This window comes from Thunnus maccoyii, chromosome 24 (assembly GCF_910596095.1).
Source record: "Thunnus maccoyii chromosome 24, fThuMac1.1, whole genome shotgun sequence".
Taxonomy (NCBI): domain Eukaryota; kingdom Metazoa; phylum Chordata; class Actinopteri; order Scombriformes; family Scombridae; genus Thunnus; species Thunnus maccoyii.
The window spans coordinates 3,818,026-3,837,450 of NC_056556.1; the positions used below are offsets into that span (position 1 = coordinate 3,818,026).

At 38.1% G+C, this 19,425-nt stretch overlaps 2 protein-coding genes across 2 annotated transcripts in view; one reads left to right on the forward strand and one right to left on the reverse strand.

Annotated features, from left to right (window-relative positions):
* aox5 (aldehyde oxidase 5) overlaps positions 1–9,192 on the reverse strand; it is an 18,980-nt gene extending 9,788 nt beyond the window's left edge. Inside the window, exons 1-15 of the mRNA XM_042405396.1 lie at positions 9,152–9,192; positions 7,256–7,405; positions 5,222–5,279; positions 4,796–4,892; positions 4,555–4,663; positions 4,340–4,466; positions 3,967–4,034; positions 3,735–3,821; positions 3,500–3,580; positions 3,201–3,345; positions 2,917–3,009; positions 2,338–2,489; positions 2,065–2,158; positions 1,087–1,196; positions 99–283 (exon numbers count right to left, since the gene is read on the reverse strand). Coding sequence (XP_042261330.1) covers positions 99–283; positions 1,087–1,196; positions 2,065–2,158; positions 2,338–2,489; positions 2,917–3,009; positions 3,201–3,345; positions 3,500–3,580; positions 3,735–3,821; positions 3,967–4,034; positions 4,340–4,466; positions 4,555–4,663; positions 4,796–4,892; positions 5,222–5,279; positions 7,256–7,300 — 1,451 coding nt within the window. The 5' untranslated portion in view covers positions 7,301–7,405; positions 9,152–9,192. The remainder of the gene's footprint in view (positions 1–98; positions 284–1,086; positions 1,197–2,064; positions 2,159–2,337; positions 2,490–2,916; positions 3,010–3,200; positions 3,346–3,499; positions 3,581–3,734; positions 3,822–3,966; positions 4,035–4,339; positions 4,467–4,554; positions 4,664–4,795; positions 4,893–5,221; positions 5,280–7,255; positions 7,406–9,151) is intronic.
* bzw1a (basic leucine zipper and W2 domains 1a) lies at positions 8,542–17,565 on the forward strand. The gene is made up of 12 exons (XM_042405398.1): positions 8,542–8,650; positions 10,457–10,530; positions 10,644–10,820; positions 11,057–11,151; positions 11,321–11,386; positions 12,282–12,417; positions 12,556–12,665; positions 12,759–12,929; positions 13,627–13,773; positions 14,679–14,817; positions 14,925–15,047; positions 16,759–17,565. The coding sequence occupies exons 2-12, from the start codon at positions 10,467–10,469 to the stop codon at positions 16,788–16,790; spliced, it is 1,260 nt and encodes a 419-aa protein (XP_042261332.1). The 5' UTR covers positions 8,542–8,650; positions 10,457–10,466; the 3' UTR covers positions 16,791–17,565.
* The last annotated feature ends 1,860 nt before the right edge of the window (positions 17,566–19,425 follow it).

Genomic DNA, 19,425 nt, shown 5'->3' on the forward strand with positions numbered 1-19,425 from the left:
GATTTGTTTAAGCTGCTTGTTCTTTGTACAAATTTGGGGAAGCCAAGTACAAAATGCTGCTGGCTACATGCAAACATCCATCGAACAAACTGAGTTACCGGCCGACAAGCTGCTGACACGTCCTTCCGGGTTTGACCAGAGTCGATCCAACTCCGCCGTAGTAGATGTTGAGGGACTCCACGATGTCGGATCCCTCCCTGATGGCCACCTTCATCCCAGCGTTCACAAAGGAGAAGGCAAACTCTCTTCTCTGGGCCTGTCGATACGCCGCCACAAACTCCCACTGAGGACACAACAGAGCCACGCATGATGAGTTTCTGACTCAAAATGTAGAATTTTTTCATCTGATTATAACATATTTCAGATGATTGTAATGGCATACATTTTTATGTATAGACAAATAGACAATTTTGGTAGCTGCATGCATTTCCTGTCTGCCCGTTTGATTTCTGATACAACCAAAAACTGGAAATTTTCAAACCTTAGACAAACTCTTTGATCCTAAATGCAAAATACTTATGAAACTCTGAAAGATCGCACTGGTGGGTTTGCATATTTTAGCCCATTAATTAGAAATTGTATATATTTAACATGATTTTTCAAAGTAAACCATAAACTAGAAACATATATGTGAAAAGTAATGCATCACAATGAACATTTTATCTCTATTACTATACTTTTTTTGTAAAAGTTATGTTATCAATGCATGTTTTTGTCCATTTTTTCCCTTTTTAGTGTGTTCAAGGGCTTTTCTGAACCTCTGACATGAGAGACTGGAAAACTGGATGCTACAGAATCTTTAATTCACAACCTGCACTGTAAAAAAACAAACAAACAAACAAAAAACTACGTAAACATGTATATTGGGCCATGTAAATGTGCTCGATGTGCTCCAATCCATAAACTGTGGTATGCTCCAGAAAATGTCTGGTTGTAATGTAAAGTGAAGGCATATTTTATGAGCTAAAACGCTGAATTTAATCTCATTGTTGCTCCCGTTGAGTTCGGTTTTACACTGTTATTCTTCTCACGAGCATCAGCTAAGCCTGTAACTGGTGAACTGAATGTTAAAGCAGCAGGTCTCACAGGTTTGGTGGAGGGGATGTCGACCGACAGTAAGACTTCATCCGGCCTGAGGGCTGTTTTTCCAAAGTCAGTGAAGAGTTTTTCATTTAAGGGCACGTTCCTCATCCCATCTGAAGATAAACAGAAAAATATGAGAAACGTTTTCTGTGTATAACTGAAAACAGACACATAGATGAGCAGTAATAGTTTGTAATGGTTCTTTACTTTGTGATTTGACCAGCTGGGAGATCAGTCATTCAAATCTATACTAAAATTATCTCAGATTATCTAAATTTATGGGGATTTATTGTGTTTTTTTCAAACTATCTGGTGTGTTAGAGTTGAAACTAAAGAGTTTATGGTTGAAACACACAACACAAACCAAATTTTCTTTGGTCACTCGCCAGATTTGACTTTAAAACAAGATTACAACAAAAGCAAAACACAAATGCGAGAAGTTCTCAGATATAAAGAGTAGGCTTAAAATTTTCCTTTTTGATAAAGCTTATAGTTAGGGCCGACCAGGCTCACCTTGGATCAGCCCTTAGTTATGCTGCTATAGGCCTAGACTGCCTGGGTTGCAGGCCTAGCCTTCGCGGTCCTTCGTGGTCCTGTTGGCGTCCTTCCCTGGCTATTGCTACTTATTGTTATTGTTATGATTGTTGTTATTCTGTCCCCCCCCTTTCCCTCTCTCTTTCTCTCTCTCAACCCAACCGGTCAAAGCAGATGGCCGCCCACCAAGAGCCGGATTCTGCTTGAGGTTTCTACCCGTTAAAGGGGAGTTTTTCCTTACCGCTGTCGCCAAGTAGCTTGCTCATTTGGGAATTGTTGGGTCTCTGTAAATTAAAGAGTACGATCTAGACCTGCTCTATGTGAAAAGTGCCCTGAGATGACTTTTGTTGTGATTTGGCACTACATAAATAAAAATTGATTGATTGATTGATTGATTGATAAATGCATGAAAAACCAACACGTATAAGCAATTATTATCCAACCTACCCTTAGAAATGACATGCAGAGTGCAGTCCAGAGCAGCCAAAACACTGCTGAGGTCATATTTGGGATTGGCACTGAGGAGATTCCCACCAATAGTCTGCAAAGACAATAGTGGATTACTTATCACTTAATTAATGATGTTTTAATCGTTTAATGGCCTGCTATAGCTGAAAAACGATTGATACCAATATTAGCTTTGATTATTCTCAGCTGTGTTTGTGTTTTGTCAGCAGGTTGTTGTTAAGTGTTATAGTGAATTTTTAAAAATGTCCTCACCGCCATGTTGCGTATCTGTTTTCCAGCCAGACACCGAAGGGTCTGCAGCAACGCCCGATATCCTCTGGTCTTCTCCTCCTCCATCTCCGCCACCGCCCTCTCCACCTCCTCCTTCAGCGTGCTGAGGCTGCAGGCAGCTCCGACTGTCACACCTGGAGGACAGGTGAGGAGACGACAGCCATGCGTATCAGTTATTTTAATCGCTCTCCGGTATTTTTGGGGCATTTTATGTCTTCGTTAGCAAGTTGTCAGTAAAGAGATGACAGGAAATATGAGGAGGAAGATTGGGAATGAAGTATTGGATGTCATTTATTAAGCTAGATTGCTTTTTTAAATTTGTTTTGTTGATAAAACCTCCCACAACTTTCTGCTACAACAACCTAAAATCTCAAGAACTACAAATGACTGATATATTTTAAAGTTCCTTAAAGTTTAAAAGTTTCTTGGGTAAGCTGAGAAAATCGGAATGGGAAAAAACTTTTGGTCACTCGAGGTAAAAATGATATATTACCAAATTTTAGCGGGTGGGGATTTAAAGTTATGACCATGATCCGAGCTAAAAGGCACCAGCAAACCAACCGTTCTTCCCCCATGTCAAGGCGCTGAGCTCTGAAATCCTTCCAGCGTAGATCACCAGAGGATGATGGACTCCTTTTAGAAGCATCTTTGGTCCTAATATCAATAGAAAATGACAAAATTAGAGCAAACCACAATCCATTCTTTCATTGTCCATCCAGATATGCGTCTTTGGAACAAACTGAGCATTTTTTTTGTGTGTTTTGAGGAGTTTCTGTAGATGTTTGATATGAAATCTCGTCACAATTGGAATCTATTGTTGAGTAGTAAAGTCAGTAAAGCTGTACCGATGGTTGTGTAGCCGACGATCAGTGGAGCAGCGGGGTGTTTGGCCTTCAGCTCCAGGAGGTGCGACAGCTCAAAGGGAGCGACCAAATTCACTCTCTCTCCTTGGAAATAAAGAGCATCTCCAATAAGTTTCTTCTCCATAATCTACAAAAGAAAAGAAAAAATAATTTGGGAGTTAAGATTTTTCTTTTGTGTTTTTGTCTAATGTGTTTTCACAGTTTTTATTCACTGGACAACCAAACTCCTACAACAAATAGTTCTGTGTAATTATCTTTTTTAGCTCAAATAAAAGAGTCACCATGAGCTCCGGAGGGAAGATGAGATCCTGAGAGGGATCCAGAGGTAACACATCGTCCAATGAGAAGAGTTCCTGAGAGATCTGAGAGAGAGAACAACACTTTACTTACTTTCACATCCAGTATAGTAAAAAGTCAACATTACCTTTTACTAAATCAAGTGTACTCAGCAGCACAGGGATGCATGTTTAACAAATATTAGAAGTTGTAGATGACCAACATGATGTTTTGACTTACATCGCTTTCCTCGCTGTCGTTCATTTTGCTGCCGTTTGTGCAGCATTTCCCTCCGCCGCCTCCGTTTTGGCAGCAGCCCGATGACGGCTGAGAATATTGATTTCACTGTTAGTTATGTGAATACTGTGATAATTTTCTGATGCTTAAACATTTGATATCGTCAGTGGTTTGATTTTTGAATCAGAGGAAAATTATACTTTACTGGTGAAACACAGGTCTACTCAACACTTACCTCACTTCCACAGAAAGTCTTAAAGCCGTCAATGATTGGTCTGTAGCCTGTGCAGCGACAAAGATTCCCTAGAATAATAAAAATAAAGGACTGAAACAAGTGCTTGTGACAGTTTTACAGCCTTATGGGTATCAAGGAGCACTAACAGTGCTTTTAAAAACATATGTACTTACTCATTTACATATTAAGGAAGTGTAATACTTAAGCTGAAGGAATGCTCCAAAGATAATTGAATTTGGCATTTTTCTTACAGGTAAAAACAGCTCTTGTCTAAAACTTTCACAAACCTTGTATTTCACCAAGTAAAGTGAATCTACATTATCTGCAACATCTAGTTGCAAGTAACCAACTAGTAAGAAATCTTTGTTTTTACCTCCGAGAGCTTCCCTGATGTCCTCCATGGTTGGTTGAGGTTTGTTCCTCAGCAGAGTGTACATGGACATCACCATCCCTGGAGTGCAGAAGCCACACTGGGAGCCGTGAGCCTTCGCTATTCGCTCCTGAGTGGAAAACAACCAGATGTTACAACAGCGGATGACACCCGATGTAGTTTCAGTAAAAAAAAGGCGTGTCAGAGAGATGTGTCACCTGAACAGGGTGCAGTTTGGTTTTGGTGCTGCCGACGCCTTCTACCGTCACCACAGCGGCGCCGTGCAGGGTGACAATTGGCTGCAGGCAGGCGTTGACTGTATAGTGTCTGCATGGTTCAAAGGTCATGGATACTGAACTCCTGTTTGGTTTCTGCATCTTTTAACTAAGTTTAAACTCAGGCTAGATTAAAGGAAGTCACAGTCACGCAAAGTTAGCTTGTTAAAGCACAAAAGGATACACAACTCTCTCCTGGTTGCGGTCGTATCGGGACACCATGACCGTGCAGGCGCCACATCCTCCACCTCCACAGCCGTACTTAGTACCAGTTAGACCAACTGGGAGGACGGGAGAGGAACAGACGGGTCAAATACATGTAAATGATAGATCATCCCTACAAGATACCTCTCTACTGCAGCTTTAATTAAACCCATAATCTTTTTGTTTTAAATTAAACTCAATAAACAGTTCCAAAATTAAGTTATATATTACCATATATATAAATAAATCCATATTTTATGATATTATACATTTAGTTAATATGCTACTATTGCACCTAATTTTATATGTAACCTGCAGTGAGCTTTAACAACATGATTTTTATGATAATAGGTGTTTTTAGTGTTATTTGGAAAAATAGAATATAGTAGAGAAGATTAGAGTGAACCTTTTCTCCTGAGAAAGCTGAGCAGCACCTCCTCTGGATCAGCATTCCTCTCAACAACCTGGAAGAAAGACAGAAAAGGAAGTAAAGAGAACAAAACAAAGGGCAAAATAAGTGAGGAGCACAGATAAGCAGGAAAAGAAACATCACACTACTCATCAAACAGCTCATTATCACTTCTTTAGTTTCACAGCAACAGCAGAAAACCATAAAAGAAGAGCTGTGTGAGCATCAGCCCTCCGTCAGGTGACTTCATACATATAAGCAGAGAGGACGTTTAAATCGGCCATGGTTAAATAACCTCTTTGTTATGCTAACTGATCAGTGTGTGTGATGTGCTGTGGATGACGGGTCACAGGTGGAGCTGCAGTCTGCTGACTCTCATGAGCCTCTTTAGCCTTTTACTGAAATATGGCTATAAATTGTAGTCATTAATTGATATTTAATTAGACAAATGAGCATTTAATATAGCACATCACAACAGAAATCAATTGATAGATGATGCTTATATAATCTAAGACATTTAAAAAGCAATATCTAAATAAATGGGTCAATCAATAGGTGAGTTAAGAGTAGAATTTTTAGATGATTTAATAATTTGATCTGTTCATTTGTAAAGTCTTTAAAGGATTTTGACATTTCGAGGTATTTTGCTTTCTTTCTGAGAGTTACATGTCTGTATGGAGATAGATTCTGTGACCTGCAGCAGTGGAAGAAGTACGCAGATCCTTAACTTAAGTAAAAGTAGCAATACCAAAATGGAAAAATACTCCATTACAAGTAAAAGTCTTGCATTTAAAATCCTACTTAAACGTACTAAAGTAAAAGTACTAATTTTGCAGAAAATCTGGCTTGATTTTCTGCAAAACTAGTACTTTTACTTTAGAAGTTTAAGTAAACCTAGCTGGTAAAACTACTACTTAAGTAGGATTTTAAATGCAGATTTTTATTGTAATGGAGTATTTTTACATTGTGGTGTTGATACTTACGTAAAGGATCTGAATACTGGATCTGAATCCAACACTGCAGGTCACAGAATCTGATGGGTCACCAAATACGGTGTAACACCAGGTAGGGACGCAGGTAGTTTAGCTTAGCATAGTGACTGTAAGCAGAGGGAAACAGCTAGCCAGCTAGCCGCTCTAAAGCTCGCAAAGTTACACATCATATCTCATTTGTTTAATCTGTTAATCTGTACTCAAACAGGAATGCAATAACAACAATTTGTGGTTTTACAGGGAATTATAGTGCACATTGTAATTGATTCTTGGTGCACAAAAAGTAAATTAATGTAAAGTAAATGTTTCTTTAATTCTTCTGCAAGGTTCTCCATAATTAGATTCTCAAGAAAACAATAGTGAAGCTGTGATCCCATTAGTGTTTTTGTTTGTTTTGTGTTTCTTACTGTTGGAAGCTAATTTGTCTCAGAGGGTTTAATAATCTGAACAACATAGAACTGTGTTCAATGCACTACAAATTAAAGAATTTTTTTTTTGTTCTTTTTGGTCAGCTACAGTGGCGTTTGTAGGATATCGCTTACTGGAATAGAAGTAGATAAGACACAAAAAACTGTAGATGAGTTTTCTCTTATTGTCACTTTTAAGTTTCATGGTAATGAGGAACATTTTGTCATCATAATAGTCAAAAACACAACATTTATTATGCAGCTTCTGTTTCAGTATGTGAATAATATATTTTACATATTTAGGCAAAACTTTTCACTACTTTCCCAAATATTTTCACTGAATATTCTTGAAGATATTTAACCTTTAACTGTCAACATGTTATTTATCATGTTTATAACTTGTGATATTACAGTAATATCCCCACAGTACAACTTACAGTACAGTGGTTACATATTTATTTATTTAAAACTATTTTTAATAACTGTCAGATACCTGTGCTATTCACATTTCTTATAGATCTTCTGGTTTAAGCTACATGATATTTAAAATTTTACTGTTACAGTGACTCCTTCTACCTTATTTTAAATCAAATTTCACCATTGATACTAAATAGAATAATGTATGTTCTCACCTTTTTGCCATTGACAAAGAAAATCAGCTCACTAGTTGACGTCATGTTGAGGAGAGTAAACTGTCACCAGCTGACAAGCAGGTCAGTATGAAACTTTGTGTTGTCAGGTCTGTAAGTACTGAAGCTTCATGTCACATGTTTTCCTTTAGGCTGATAAATCAATCAGTTCCAGACAGTTTTTATGGCCCGACAGCACAACTGCAGGTACGTACATCCTGTTTGCTCTCATGACATCTTTCTTTATTCTTATGATCTCTTTTTTCTAAGCCCTTTCTGTTTCACTTAAATGTCCTTTGAGACATTTGATGTGATGGCACACTCATCTGGCAACTGCCCGACCTGCCAAATCTGTGCGACCCACAGATTCGTCCATCACAGTTTCCCAGTACCAAAGGTGACATCTTCAAATATCTCGTTATGTCCAACAAACAGTCACAAAGTTTACAATCATATCAAACAGAGAAAAGAAGCAAATCCTCACATTGGAGACCAGAGAATAGTTTGAGTTTGGAGCATCACTTAATGTTGCAGATTTTCTTTCCATGAGCTAATCAGTTGTTTCATCTCTAAGCATTTGCATCGCAAAATATAATCATTTTATTGATTGATTGAAAATACAATGATTATATTTTGCAAGCAATCACACCTCAGTTATCTTCGCTCTTTATTGTGTGATTGCTGCCTCCATCACTTGCATTGTAAGTGCATTATGAAGGGATCTTCTAACGGTCAGTATGAACAGGAGGAATGATTACAGCAAGAAAAACAGGTTTCACTGTTCACCTGGGTCCCTGACTGTTGTTTTGAGACAGACTTAAAAAACTGTGAACCTACCCTTTAAAGGCTGTAGGCTGAAAATTGGAACTGGTAAATACATTTAAAAAAAAAAAAATAGAAATGTCTAAAAAAAAACAAAAACATCCTTTTAATCGATCAAGTTTGTATTAAAAATTACTGAATCATACTGAATTTATTGAATATGAAATTATGTAATAAATAATTAAATTAACTATTTATATATATATTACACAGATATGGATGTAGTTGTAAAATACTGTAAATCCATACATTAAAAAATATATATAAAAATGTAATTTTTTTGTTGAACAGAAATAACTAAATCATACTTGTAAATACATATATTGTATTTATAACTATATTAATATAAAATACACATAACTTTATCTATAAATCAGTGTACCGTCTTTTTTTTTTTTTTTTTTTTTTTTTTTTTTTTTTTTTAATGAACGGGAAGCCCCTTTAAATCGCGCATGCGCAGCGGGCGGAGCCTGCGGAAGTCCTGACGGGAAGGTCTTTTTGTTTGGGCCGCAGATAGACTCGACACTTGGTTTCATTCCCCTGGTTATCAACCGTTTTTTATCTGCATTAATTTCGGTGAGTATTTACATTTACACAATCTCCGCATCGCTTCACACATAAAGCTTCACTTAAAGACGCTCTAGTGTCGGATTAAAGTGTGTAAAATATCGTCTTTAAACCGGGAATTTTGCCATCATGGGCGCCGCTTGAGGGCCAATTTTAGCTTTCCTAACTACACTTTTCCAACGACTTTCACGCATTCCTTGTATACTTTTAATATTTGTATGATGACATCTCGACAACAGGTTCTGTTTAATGGCATATTTGCGCGTTGTGTTAGTTTTTTAAGCGTATATTTTATCAAACATGGTTAGCCAGCTAGCGGGCCCGGCTAACCAGCGCATGGTGAGGCCCCGAGTTAACCAGTGCTAACCTACAATCAGCCAGCTGAAGTTTGGAAAATGAATCATTATATCCGGTTCTGCACCTATCTACAGGACTTTTAAATATCTCAAACGATATGTTCTGCTGCTAGGTTAAACTTAATTTATCTGAGAAGTTTAATTAATACAACACCTGGCAGATTGCACCACCCAGCTGCATTGTACCTCCTCGTATTGTCTTTTGTCTGTTTTGTGTTTCCTTTTGTTTCTGTTTGATAAATTATTAAAAATACCTTTTCTGTCGTGTGTCTCACTGATGGGAGTTGAATCAGATGTTGAAATGACTGTGAAGGTTTTTAATATCAAAGCTACGGTTTAAATTGACTTATTTTTATATTAAAGTAATTCTGCACTGTTGCAGAGAAGTTAATTAACAGCACATGAAGTCCTGCGTAGTGAGAGGAAAAAAAAAAACTTTATATAGTTGTGCTAAGAACAGGCAGGTATAGTAAAATGTCTCTAATCTCCAACAGATTTCATGAAAACACAGAAACCCAACAATATGTTAGGTATCAGGGCTGCAACTAATGATGATGCTCATTATCAATCAATCTCTCACTTATTTTCTCCATTAATTGATAAGTAGTTTGGTCTATAAGCCCAAGGTGACGTCCTTCTTTTGTCCATAACTCAAAGAAATTTAATTTACTGTCATAGAAGACTAAATAAACATTAAAATATTCATATTTAAGAAGCTAAAATCAGAGAATTTGGACATTTTGTCTTCAAGAATAACTCAAAATGATTAATCGAGTAAATAGTTGCAGATTAATTGACTGATTGTAGCAGCTGAAGGTAGTAAATCTTCCAATACTTGACAATTTTCCTACCTTATCTCTCAAAAATACAGTTTAGTAAACGGTACAGCAACTTCCTAAATAGCTGAACATTATAGTTTTTAGCAAATTCTATTAAATAAATAATAAATAAATAGTGAATTTCTTGGACTGTTTTCAGATCATCCAAGGATGAATCCACATTTGGTGATCTAGTGCGTATTTCTGGAAGCAGGGAGGTGTAAGAGGGACTAAGTCCAAAAAAACATGGAGGGACATGTTACTCAGTGCAACAGTGGCAGTTACTGACATGTTTTTAATCGTTTTTGGACAACAATGGAGCTTCATAGCACAGAGGAATAAGATATATCAGTTCCTTGTTAGTTTTTTATCTTTTCATGGGATTTGTTGACAATAAGGAATATTGTCGACTGTATCAAAGGTACATATTTAGCTGCAGGCTGTAAACTTAATTGTAAGAATTTTACTGTTGAACTCTAAAGCCAACAAAGGTTTGACATGGAACTAAACCAAGTTACACCCAAACGCTGGCAATACAAAACATAATTGAAGGGAACACGGAGTACTGCTCGCTCGTGTTTTAACGTGTATTGTGCACAAACGTCAGTAAACATTAACTCTGTGTTTTTTATCTGTTTCAGGGTGTCTTTTATGAATAATCAAAAGCAGCAAAAGCCAACGCTAACCGGCCAGCGTTTCAAAACGAGGAAAAGAGGTTGGTGTTCATCACTGCAGCTGTACATGTTTGTCTCTGATGCACAAATCATGTTTTATTCCTGGGAGGGTTTTCTTTTTTCTCAATGTGACATGTGCATCTTTTTCCCACAGATGAAAAGGAGAGGTTTGACCCTACTCAGTTTCAAGAAAGTATCGTACAAGGCTTGAATCAAACTGGCACTGACTTGGAAGCGGTCGCAAAGTTCCTTGATGCCTCTGGCGCCAAGCTTGACTACCGCCGGTATGCAGAGACACTCTTTGACATCCTGGTGGCCGGCGGCATGCTGGGTGAGTGTAAAAAGAAGCAAGTTGATGTCTGAAACTCTTGGAAAGGCTTAAAAAAATATCTTAAATAACGGATACATTTCAAAACCTAAATGAGTTTCTAGGAGAGCACAGAAATTTAAAGTGCAGTAGATTACTATTACTCACATATAAAGTGATGTAGACAGGAATATAATCAGTAAAAAGTCATAATAAAAGCATACAGTTTGATTTTTATGTTTTTATTTTCTCTCCTACAGCCCCAGGCGGGACTCTGTCTGACGACATGACCCGTACTGAGTTCTGCCTCTTCACGGCACAAGAAGACCTGGAGACAATGCAAGCATATGCTCAGGTAGAAATCATAGCCATCTACTGTTTATAAGCATTAAATATCAGCTATCATCGATCCACATCTGATTTTGCATTCTTTCTTCTTCTGATATGAAACGAGCAAACCGTGAAAGGACATTTCTTGTCATGTCTTTTAAGTTAAGAATGTTTCTTTCCTCCCTAAACATCAGGTTTTTAACAAGCTGATCAGGCGTTACAAGTACCTGGAGAAGGGTTTCGAAGAGGAGATCAAGAAGGTGAGGAGGGGGTGTTTTTTCTTTGTATGTAACACAAGTTTTTAAATCTCAGACGTTGTTTTGAGTTTTCCAGCATTACATTGTTAAAACAGCGAGGTTACACCTCGTCATTCTGGTCGGACGTGTGTCTGAGATGAGGTGTGTCATTTTAATGTGCAGTTAGTTTAACCGAACTGAAGCACAAACCGCTGCTTTGTTAGAGCTGACGGCTTTACAGTAATTCAGCTGTTTTTTTAACTGCTAGCGGTTGATTGTCTGTCTGGTTTATACCTGGAAACACAGTAAATTTATAGCTGTAATGAGACATGCAACAATGATATCCATCATTGAGTTAATCTGCTGATTCTGCATCAATTAATTGGTCAGAAAATGTGGAAAAATGCACATTGCAACTTCCCAGACCCCAAGTTGACATGTTTTTAATTGCAGATTTTGTCCGACAGAGAAAACAGCAATTATTTACATGTGACAAACTGGAAACAAATCATTTTTGTGATTTAGGATCAATCAATTATAAAAAAACAGCTGGTGATTCACCATTTAAAACTATTAAACTCTTAATTTAAGGGTTTCAGCTCTTGTAGGAACATTGGCTCAGAATAATCAGTTTCCATGTGATGTTGCAAGTTTCTTCATTATCACCAGTTTTGTGTGTCACTGTTTGTTTATCTCAAGTATCGTGGGAAAGCATTGATAACCCGCGTCATTAAGCACATTGTTTTACAGCTGCAAGACAAATCTCTCTTCCAGGACTGTAAAGTTAAATTTGAAGCCGCACCTGCAGGGTTATAAACAAGTTTTATTTGGGTCAAATCGAGCTTGTGGGAATAACCAACCTCAGTGACTCTTACACACAACAAACCTGTATTTGTTTTTCCCTCTCCGTCCTCTGCAGTTGCTGCTGTTTCTAAAGGGGTTCACTGAGTCTGAGCGCAACAAACTGGCCATGCTGACCGGCATCCTGCTGGCCAATGGCAACATATCAGCCTCCATCCTGAACAGCCTCTTCAATGAGAACCTCGTCAAAGAGGGTGAGGACAAATATTATAGAAAAGCCTTTCCGTGTGTCTCTGTAGGTCGTTCCAAAATGTCAGTTCTAGATTTGCAAGGGCACAAATTAGTTATTTCTGGACATTTTAAATTCAACTTGTCTTGTCGTCTCTGTCCAGGAGTATCTGCAGCCTTCGCTGTCAAGCTGTTCAAGTCATGGATCAATGAGAGGGACATCAACTCTGTTGCCGGCAGTCTCCGCAAAGTCGGCATGGACAACAGGCTGATGGTAAAAAAAACTGTCTGATCTGATTAACTATGTGAAACTGGGGAGATTTGAAACCACCTTCAGAGTTTAAACTGAAAGTATTTTGACCTACAGGAACTCTTTCCTGCCAACAAACGGAGCTGCGAGCATTTTTCTAAGTACTTCACCGACGCCGGGCTAAAGGAGCTGTCCGACTTCGCCCGCAACCAGCAGTCCATCGGCGCCCGCAAAGAGCTGCAGAAGGAGCTCCAGGAGCAGATGTCCCGCGGTGACCCGCAAAAGGAGGTGAGGCCGTTTCCTGTTTCCTCCAGGATCATAAAGCAAAGCTGCTGACAATAAGAAGTTAAATGCGCTTAAATCACCTTCTGTGTTTACATCCTTTCGGTAATCCGACATGAATTGTGTACAGATAAACCTGCAGAAGGCTGACAACATAGCAAACGCCTAACAGTAAACCTTTATTATTGCAGTAACGGTGAAGCAGCTCATCTTTAAAATATCGTTGCAACTTGTTAGAGATGTTCTTTTAGTGGGTGCAGGTGAAGTTTTAAATGTCATTTCTTCCTCTTTGCAAACATATTTTCATCCTCATTACTGGAACTTCCCCTCTTTTACCATGTTGCATAATTTTTTTTTGTTTGTGACTGACTCACTAGCAGCTCAAGCAACAACTACTGATGAGAACAGTAACAAAGGCAACAATGAGTCATGAAGTTGAATATAAATGAGCTGGATGTCAATGTTGATACAGGCAGTAACCATTTTATAAGCAGGTATAAAGCAGCCAGAAAGTTGCTGCTAAAATGGGAGCTGGGCAGGTTTTAAATGGCTTCCAATTTCAATCCAAATCCCGTGAGGTGCTCCTGATGAAACAGGAATGTGGCGATCCGGTATCAACTGTTGAGCTTGTCTACAAACGCGTTTCTTGACGTGCGACCGTGACACTGAACCCAGCGGCGTTTGTCTCCCTCTCTCGGCTCAGATTATCGCCTTCACCAAGGAGGAGATGAAGAAGGCCAACTTATCTGAGCAGGCCATGATTGGCATCATCTGGACCAGCGTGATGAGCTCTGTGGAGTGGAATAAGAAGGAAGAGCTGGTGACCGAACAAGCCATCAAACACTTGAAGGTATGCAGCGTGTCCAGGCGTCAAAATTCATGTCAAGACCTTTTTTTAAATGTTCTGAAGGGTTTTTAGCTTTAGGGTTGTTTTTTTTTTCATATTGATGCACTGTCAAGTTACAAACACATGGAGAAATATTGCTTGTTGTTTACCAAAAAGGCTGATTCAACATATTCTGAACCTTGCCTGAGTGTTTGCAGGTTCTGGCATGTTTGGAAATGTTCTGAATTTAAATCCTCAAACGTTCAGAGCAGTTTGTTTTTATCAGCAGAGGGTTTTAAATGTTCTGCTTGAAGTTCATTTTCTTCTTTTTTTTTACACAATAATCAGCATGTCGACAGTAGGATTGGTCTTATGTATTAACAAAAACATATTGCAAAACAGAAATGGGGAACCTTGTACTGCACTGTTGATCATTTTGGTATTTATTATCATTAAGGAAGAGCTTGCAGTCTCAAGGAGCTGCTGATTCAAACCTTGTGTTCCTCATGCCATTTAGTGCCTGTATTAGTGCACATATTGAATATATTTAAGCTCTCACTCTTTTGCATCTAATGGCTTCCTTGCTTTGCACCGACCTGCTTGGGAAGCCTTTTTCCGCTTCATGTTTAAAAGATGTGTGCATATTAATGTTGTAGTCCAGTTCACACTCAGTAGAGCTCAGTGCCGACGGCTTGTGTGAACTTGTCTCGCTGCTCGAGCGGAATTTGCAGCATTTATATGATTTGTAATGTGTGAAACTCAGCTTGAAATGGGAACAAAAATGGCAAAAAATGAAGCTGCAGCTGCTATAAAACTGAAGAACAGATACAATCAATACGCTTTAATGCACCGACAAGCTTTTATACGTACATTATAACTCCCGAGAGGGCGAGAGATGAGTTGCTTCATGCTGTCTCTTGTTCCCGCAGCAATACAGCCCTCTGCTGAAAGCCTTCACCTCCCAGGGTCTGTCTGAGCTCAGCCTGCTGCTGAAGATCCAGGAGTACTGCTACGACAACATCCACTTCATGAAGGCCTTTCAGAAGATCGTGGTGCTCCTCTACAAAGGTTGGTGTCCCACCCACATAGAGACACCAAACTCCTACTGATGTTTGTCTCATTTTGTTAAAAATGAAGCTACAGCTGTTTTAATGTTTACCTCTTCCTCCTCGCAGCGGACGTTCTGAGCGAAGAGGCCATACTGAAGTGGTACACTGAAGCCCACGTCGCCAAGGGGAAGAGCGTTTTCCTCGAGCAAATGAAAAAATTTGTCGAGTGGCTGAAGAATGCGGAGGAAGGTAATAAAAATGTTTTAAAAAACACACACACACACCCCCTCAGGCATTTTCTCACAGATATTATGACTTGGCAGGAAACGCAGAAATAGAACTGATGATGATAATGATTGGTCCCTTCCCTTCAGGTATGCCAGCGAGCCAGCATACATGTGATGATAATCAGATATTAGACTTCAAGTGAATAATATATTACTCTTTTAGGAGGTCTATACAGTCAAACATAAGTCAAAATAAGATGTAGGGCTGCAACTTATTATCTTATCGATTAATCTGCTTATTTCTTAAATTGTTTGTTCTATAAAATGTTAGAAAATAGTTAAAAATGTGTCCAAAGCACAAATATATTGAGTTTATGATCATAAAAGACCAAGAAAAACAGCAACTATTTGCATTTGCTGCTACAAGTTGTGTACCACTTCTTCATGAAACAAGGAAGTGCTCTAGTATCGATTTAGGACCATTTAAGGATGAGGGAAGGACATTTCTGTCAATGTTAAAACTCTTTTAAAAGAGAGTGAGAGAGAAAGAGAGAGCAAGCTTGCGAGTGAATGAAGAGAGGGAGCAGCGGTAGTGAAAACAAAGCTGCTGAATGAGAAAGAGAAAATGTTACTTTCTGATGGTTTCATGGTGATTCTGTTCAAAAGCAGAAATGAACAACCATCAAACACTCAACAGATGATTAACAGCATTTTGTCCTCCATGTGAATGCTACGTTTCATGTGGGTCAAATTTGCGTGATCTACCTGGTTCCTCATATGCGGTGGAAACACAGACAGGACTGCACAACAGGGTCAAGTTTAGTTCCTGAGATCAGTCCCTCTTGTTTTAAAGCACCAGGAAGTTTTGGTGCAAACGGGGCTGTAAGCAGTTACAGTTGCCTACTGCCTCCAATCTGTAGCCTCTAACAGCCTGCAGCAGATAATCTACCTGAGATCAGCATTTCTAAGTTTAAACCACCACGTAGAGATTTCTGGCACAACTTCTCCTTCTAAGGTTCACGGAGAAGGAAGCATCAAGTTATTTTGTGCTGATAATTCATCTTCGAAGCCCCTCTGACAAGCCTCTAACAACATTTTGACAATTGAGACATTCAGTATCTCTCTGAACTTGGGCTGCAACTATCCTATCAGTTTGAATCATTTTTATCTAGAACCATTTTAGTCCTGTTTTAGAGCAAAAAATACAAATATTTTCTGGTTGCAGCTTCTCAACTGTGAGCTTTTGATGCTTTTCTGTGTCATACATGACAGTAAACTGATGATCTTTTGAGTTATGGACCGTTGATCAGACAAAACAAGACATTTGAAGACCTCACCTTGGATTTATAACGGCCATTTTCACTCTTTTCTGGCGTTTTTATAGGCAAAACAATTAATCAAGATTAACTGATAAAGTAATCGTTGTCTATAAAATGTCAAATAGTGAAAATTGCTTGTTTGTAATTTATCAGTGCCCATTGTGACGTCTTCAGATGTCTTATTTTGTCTGATCAACAGTAAAAAATCCAAAGAACATAGGGAATATTTGGCATTTTTGCTTTAAAATGATTATTCGATTATCAAAATAATTGACTGACTAATGGCTGCAGCTCTACTCTGAACCCTGAATAATAGGGCTACTTCACTACTACTACATAAACCATTAAACTTTACTTTGAAGTAATGTTCGAGCTGTTGAGACTTGACACATTTCTTTCCTCTTCTCTCCTCAGAGTCTGAATCGGACGAAGAGGAGGCGGACTAAAAACCTCCATCGCCAGATGAGCTTTTTCCTTTTTTTGTTTTTTGTTTTTGTTTTTTTTTTTTTCTTTTTCTTTTTTTTTACAAGTAGCAGCAGGAGCAGTAGAATGTCTTCACCCCTTCTTTCTCTTCTACCTCCTGTTTTACTCCCAAACACACACACACACCCTTCCACCACCACTCCAAAACATTTAAACGTTATTTAAAAGATTTTTAAAAAAAAGAAGGGCTCTGTCCTTACTCGTAACTTTATGTGTTGCGGCTCACAGTGGAAGCGGAAAATGATGAATACTCCCCCTCTTTTCCCTTTTTATTTTAATTTTTTTTTTGGTATTATTGTTGTAATGCCTTCTGTAATTTGGATACAACATTCCATGTGATCTCGATGGCCGCTGCTTGTATGAATCTGAACCAAGATTTGGTAAATATTCAAGTTGGCTTTTTTGCCGTGCGACTACGAAGCCGACTAAAATGTTAAGACAATTTTGCCAAAGTTTATTATTATTATTATTATTATTTTTTCTTCCTCCCCGTTAATTTTTAATTTCGCCCAGCTCATGTTTTGGCTCCTGTTCGGTCTCAAACTTCGCCTTCTTTCTTGACTTTTGGGTAAAACTGTAACTGCGTGTCGAGGTCGCTCTGGTCAGTCCGTCAGAAGACACGCCCCCCCCCCCCTGTAAGATGCCTCGCCAGCTAACTGATTATTATTGGTTTCTACTTTCTTTAATCTGATATAAACCGATTGACTTTTTTATGAAATAAAGATTATTGAAATGGTTCTTACTGTGTTCTGCGGCTTTTTATTTTCAGTTTTGTTTGTAGTTTTTGTAAATTAGATTTTTTTTTTTTTTTTTTTTAAAAGATCTACATAATAACTGCACTCGTTAGATATGAACATGTATGTTAAAACCATCCTCAGCATTTTATAGGATTATTGCTCAAAATCAAAGTTATACCTTTTTTATAAGATTGATGCTTTTTGCCAGAAAACAAGTCTGAAACTAAAGATCAAAAATCTATTAAGTTACATTTTGGCATTTGGAAAATACTTTGGCTTTATGTGGCACAAAACTGTCTAAACTCCTGAGATCAAAATGAAACAATCAGCTTATATCTGTGTGTGTATATAATCCAAATGATGTGAAAAGTTGTTTTATAAACTTCAGGTGTCAGGAAAAAAATCAGAAATGTACTGTATGGAAGGCCATTGTAGTCTGGAAAAGGTTTGTATGATTAATAAATATTCATGTCAAGTCAAAATTATGAGATACAGTTTTGATTCTGTATCATAATTTTGACTCACCATGAGTAGCTTTCATCATTTTTAGGCCCTGCAATGTTGGTACGCTTCAGTCCAGACTGAAATATATTGATAACTTATTGATGGATGAATTTTATACACAGTTATGATGCCCAAAGGATGCATCCTAATGACCCTGGTGATCCCCTGACCTTTCTTCTAGCGCCACCATGAGGTCACAATTTAATTTATGACAAAATACCTGCAAAACTCATGACATTCCCATCAGTTGTTGTTCGGTGCTACTTTGTAAATGTTAGCATAGCATTGTCATTGTGAGCATTTAGTTAAAAGCATTGCTATGCAACCTCACAGAGCTGCTAGCTAAACTTACCATCTTTGATTAACTCTTTCTTTCCCGAGGAAAACCCTGCGATGAAGATTTGCTGTTGTGTCAAGAATTTTACCAGCGTTTAAAGACACGACAGGACAATTTTCACCAAACAAGGACCTGTCGACGTTTTCTACACCTGGAAAGTCATTTCAGGTATTTGAAGATTCACCAAACAGAAATTGGCTCCAATATCTTCCATTAGTTCACTTACTTTCCAAAATAAAAGAAACATATTATCCTGAAAATTGCGACTGTAGTTAACGATGCTCCCTTTAATTGTACTTAAACACAAATTACAAACATGTTTCAACCTCTGACATGCAGTAAAAGTGGATTTCTTTAATACTGCAATCCCTGCTGAATGATGAGAAGACACCCTGATATTATACTCATTTTTATTGTACAAAAATACATTTATCGTCAAGCAGCTTCTCAGTATTTGCGATGTGCAAAGGACACAGTTATCAGGTATTCAAGTACATTATACAGTCATGTTACACATTAGATTTAGAGGTAGGCCTTTATATTTAAAACAGGTTTGAGGTAGTGTGCAACATTTCCCAGTGATAGTTTTATGTGCTGTATAATTCATATCAAATAATCCAGTTGATCGTAAAAGGATTATATCTATATATAAATTTTCCAAATTAGTGCACAAGTTAACATTATGCACTTTGCAGGCAAGGGCATCCCACATTCATGTGCACACAAAACGTCACAGTTTTGTGTTTTTAAAGTGATACAGAGATTGTGCAACAATGCAAAAAGTAAACATTTCACCACACTGCAAGTGTATATATATATATTTATCTTGACTTCAGGCCAAAATCTCAAAAAACAACAAATTGGAAACAGGCAGAACTGCATCAACGGAGCCATCAAGACGTCCTTCGCGCTCAACAGTTCTCGAATTGCAGTGCGGTAGCCTCATCGCGCTTCACGTTTATGATTCGTTAAACTGACTGAAGAAAGCATGTCAGTGCAGCTTAAAAACTAAAAAAAAAA

Excerpts from the sequence above, each read along its gene's own strand:
- bzw1a (XM_042405398.1), top strand. The coding sequence starts at position 10,467 with ATGAATAATCAAAAGCAGCAAAAGCCAACGCTAACCGGCCAGCGTTTC. Across the intron at positions 12,666-12,758 it reads GCATGGACAACAGGCTGATG|GAACTCTTTCCTGCCAACAA; the intron begins GTAAAAAAAACT and ends TTTGACCTACAG. Across the intron at positions 15,048-16,758 it reads GCTGAAGAATGCGGAGGAAG|AGTCTGAATCGGACGAAGAG; the intron begins GTAATAAAAATG and ends TTCTCTCCTCAG.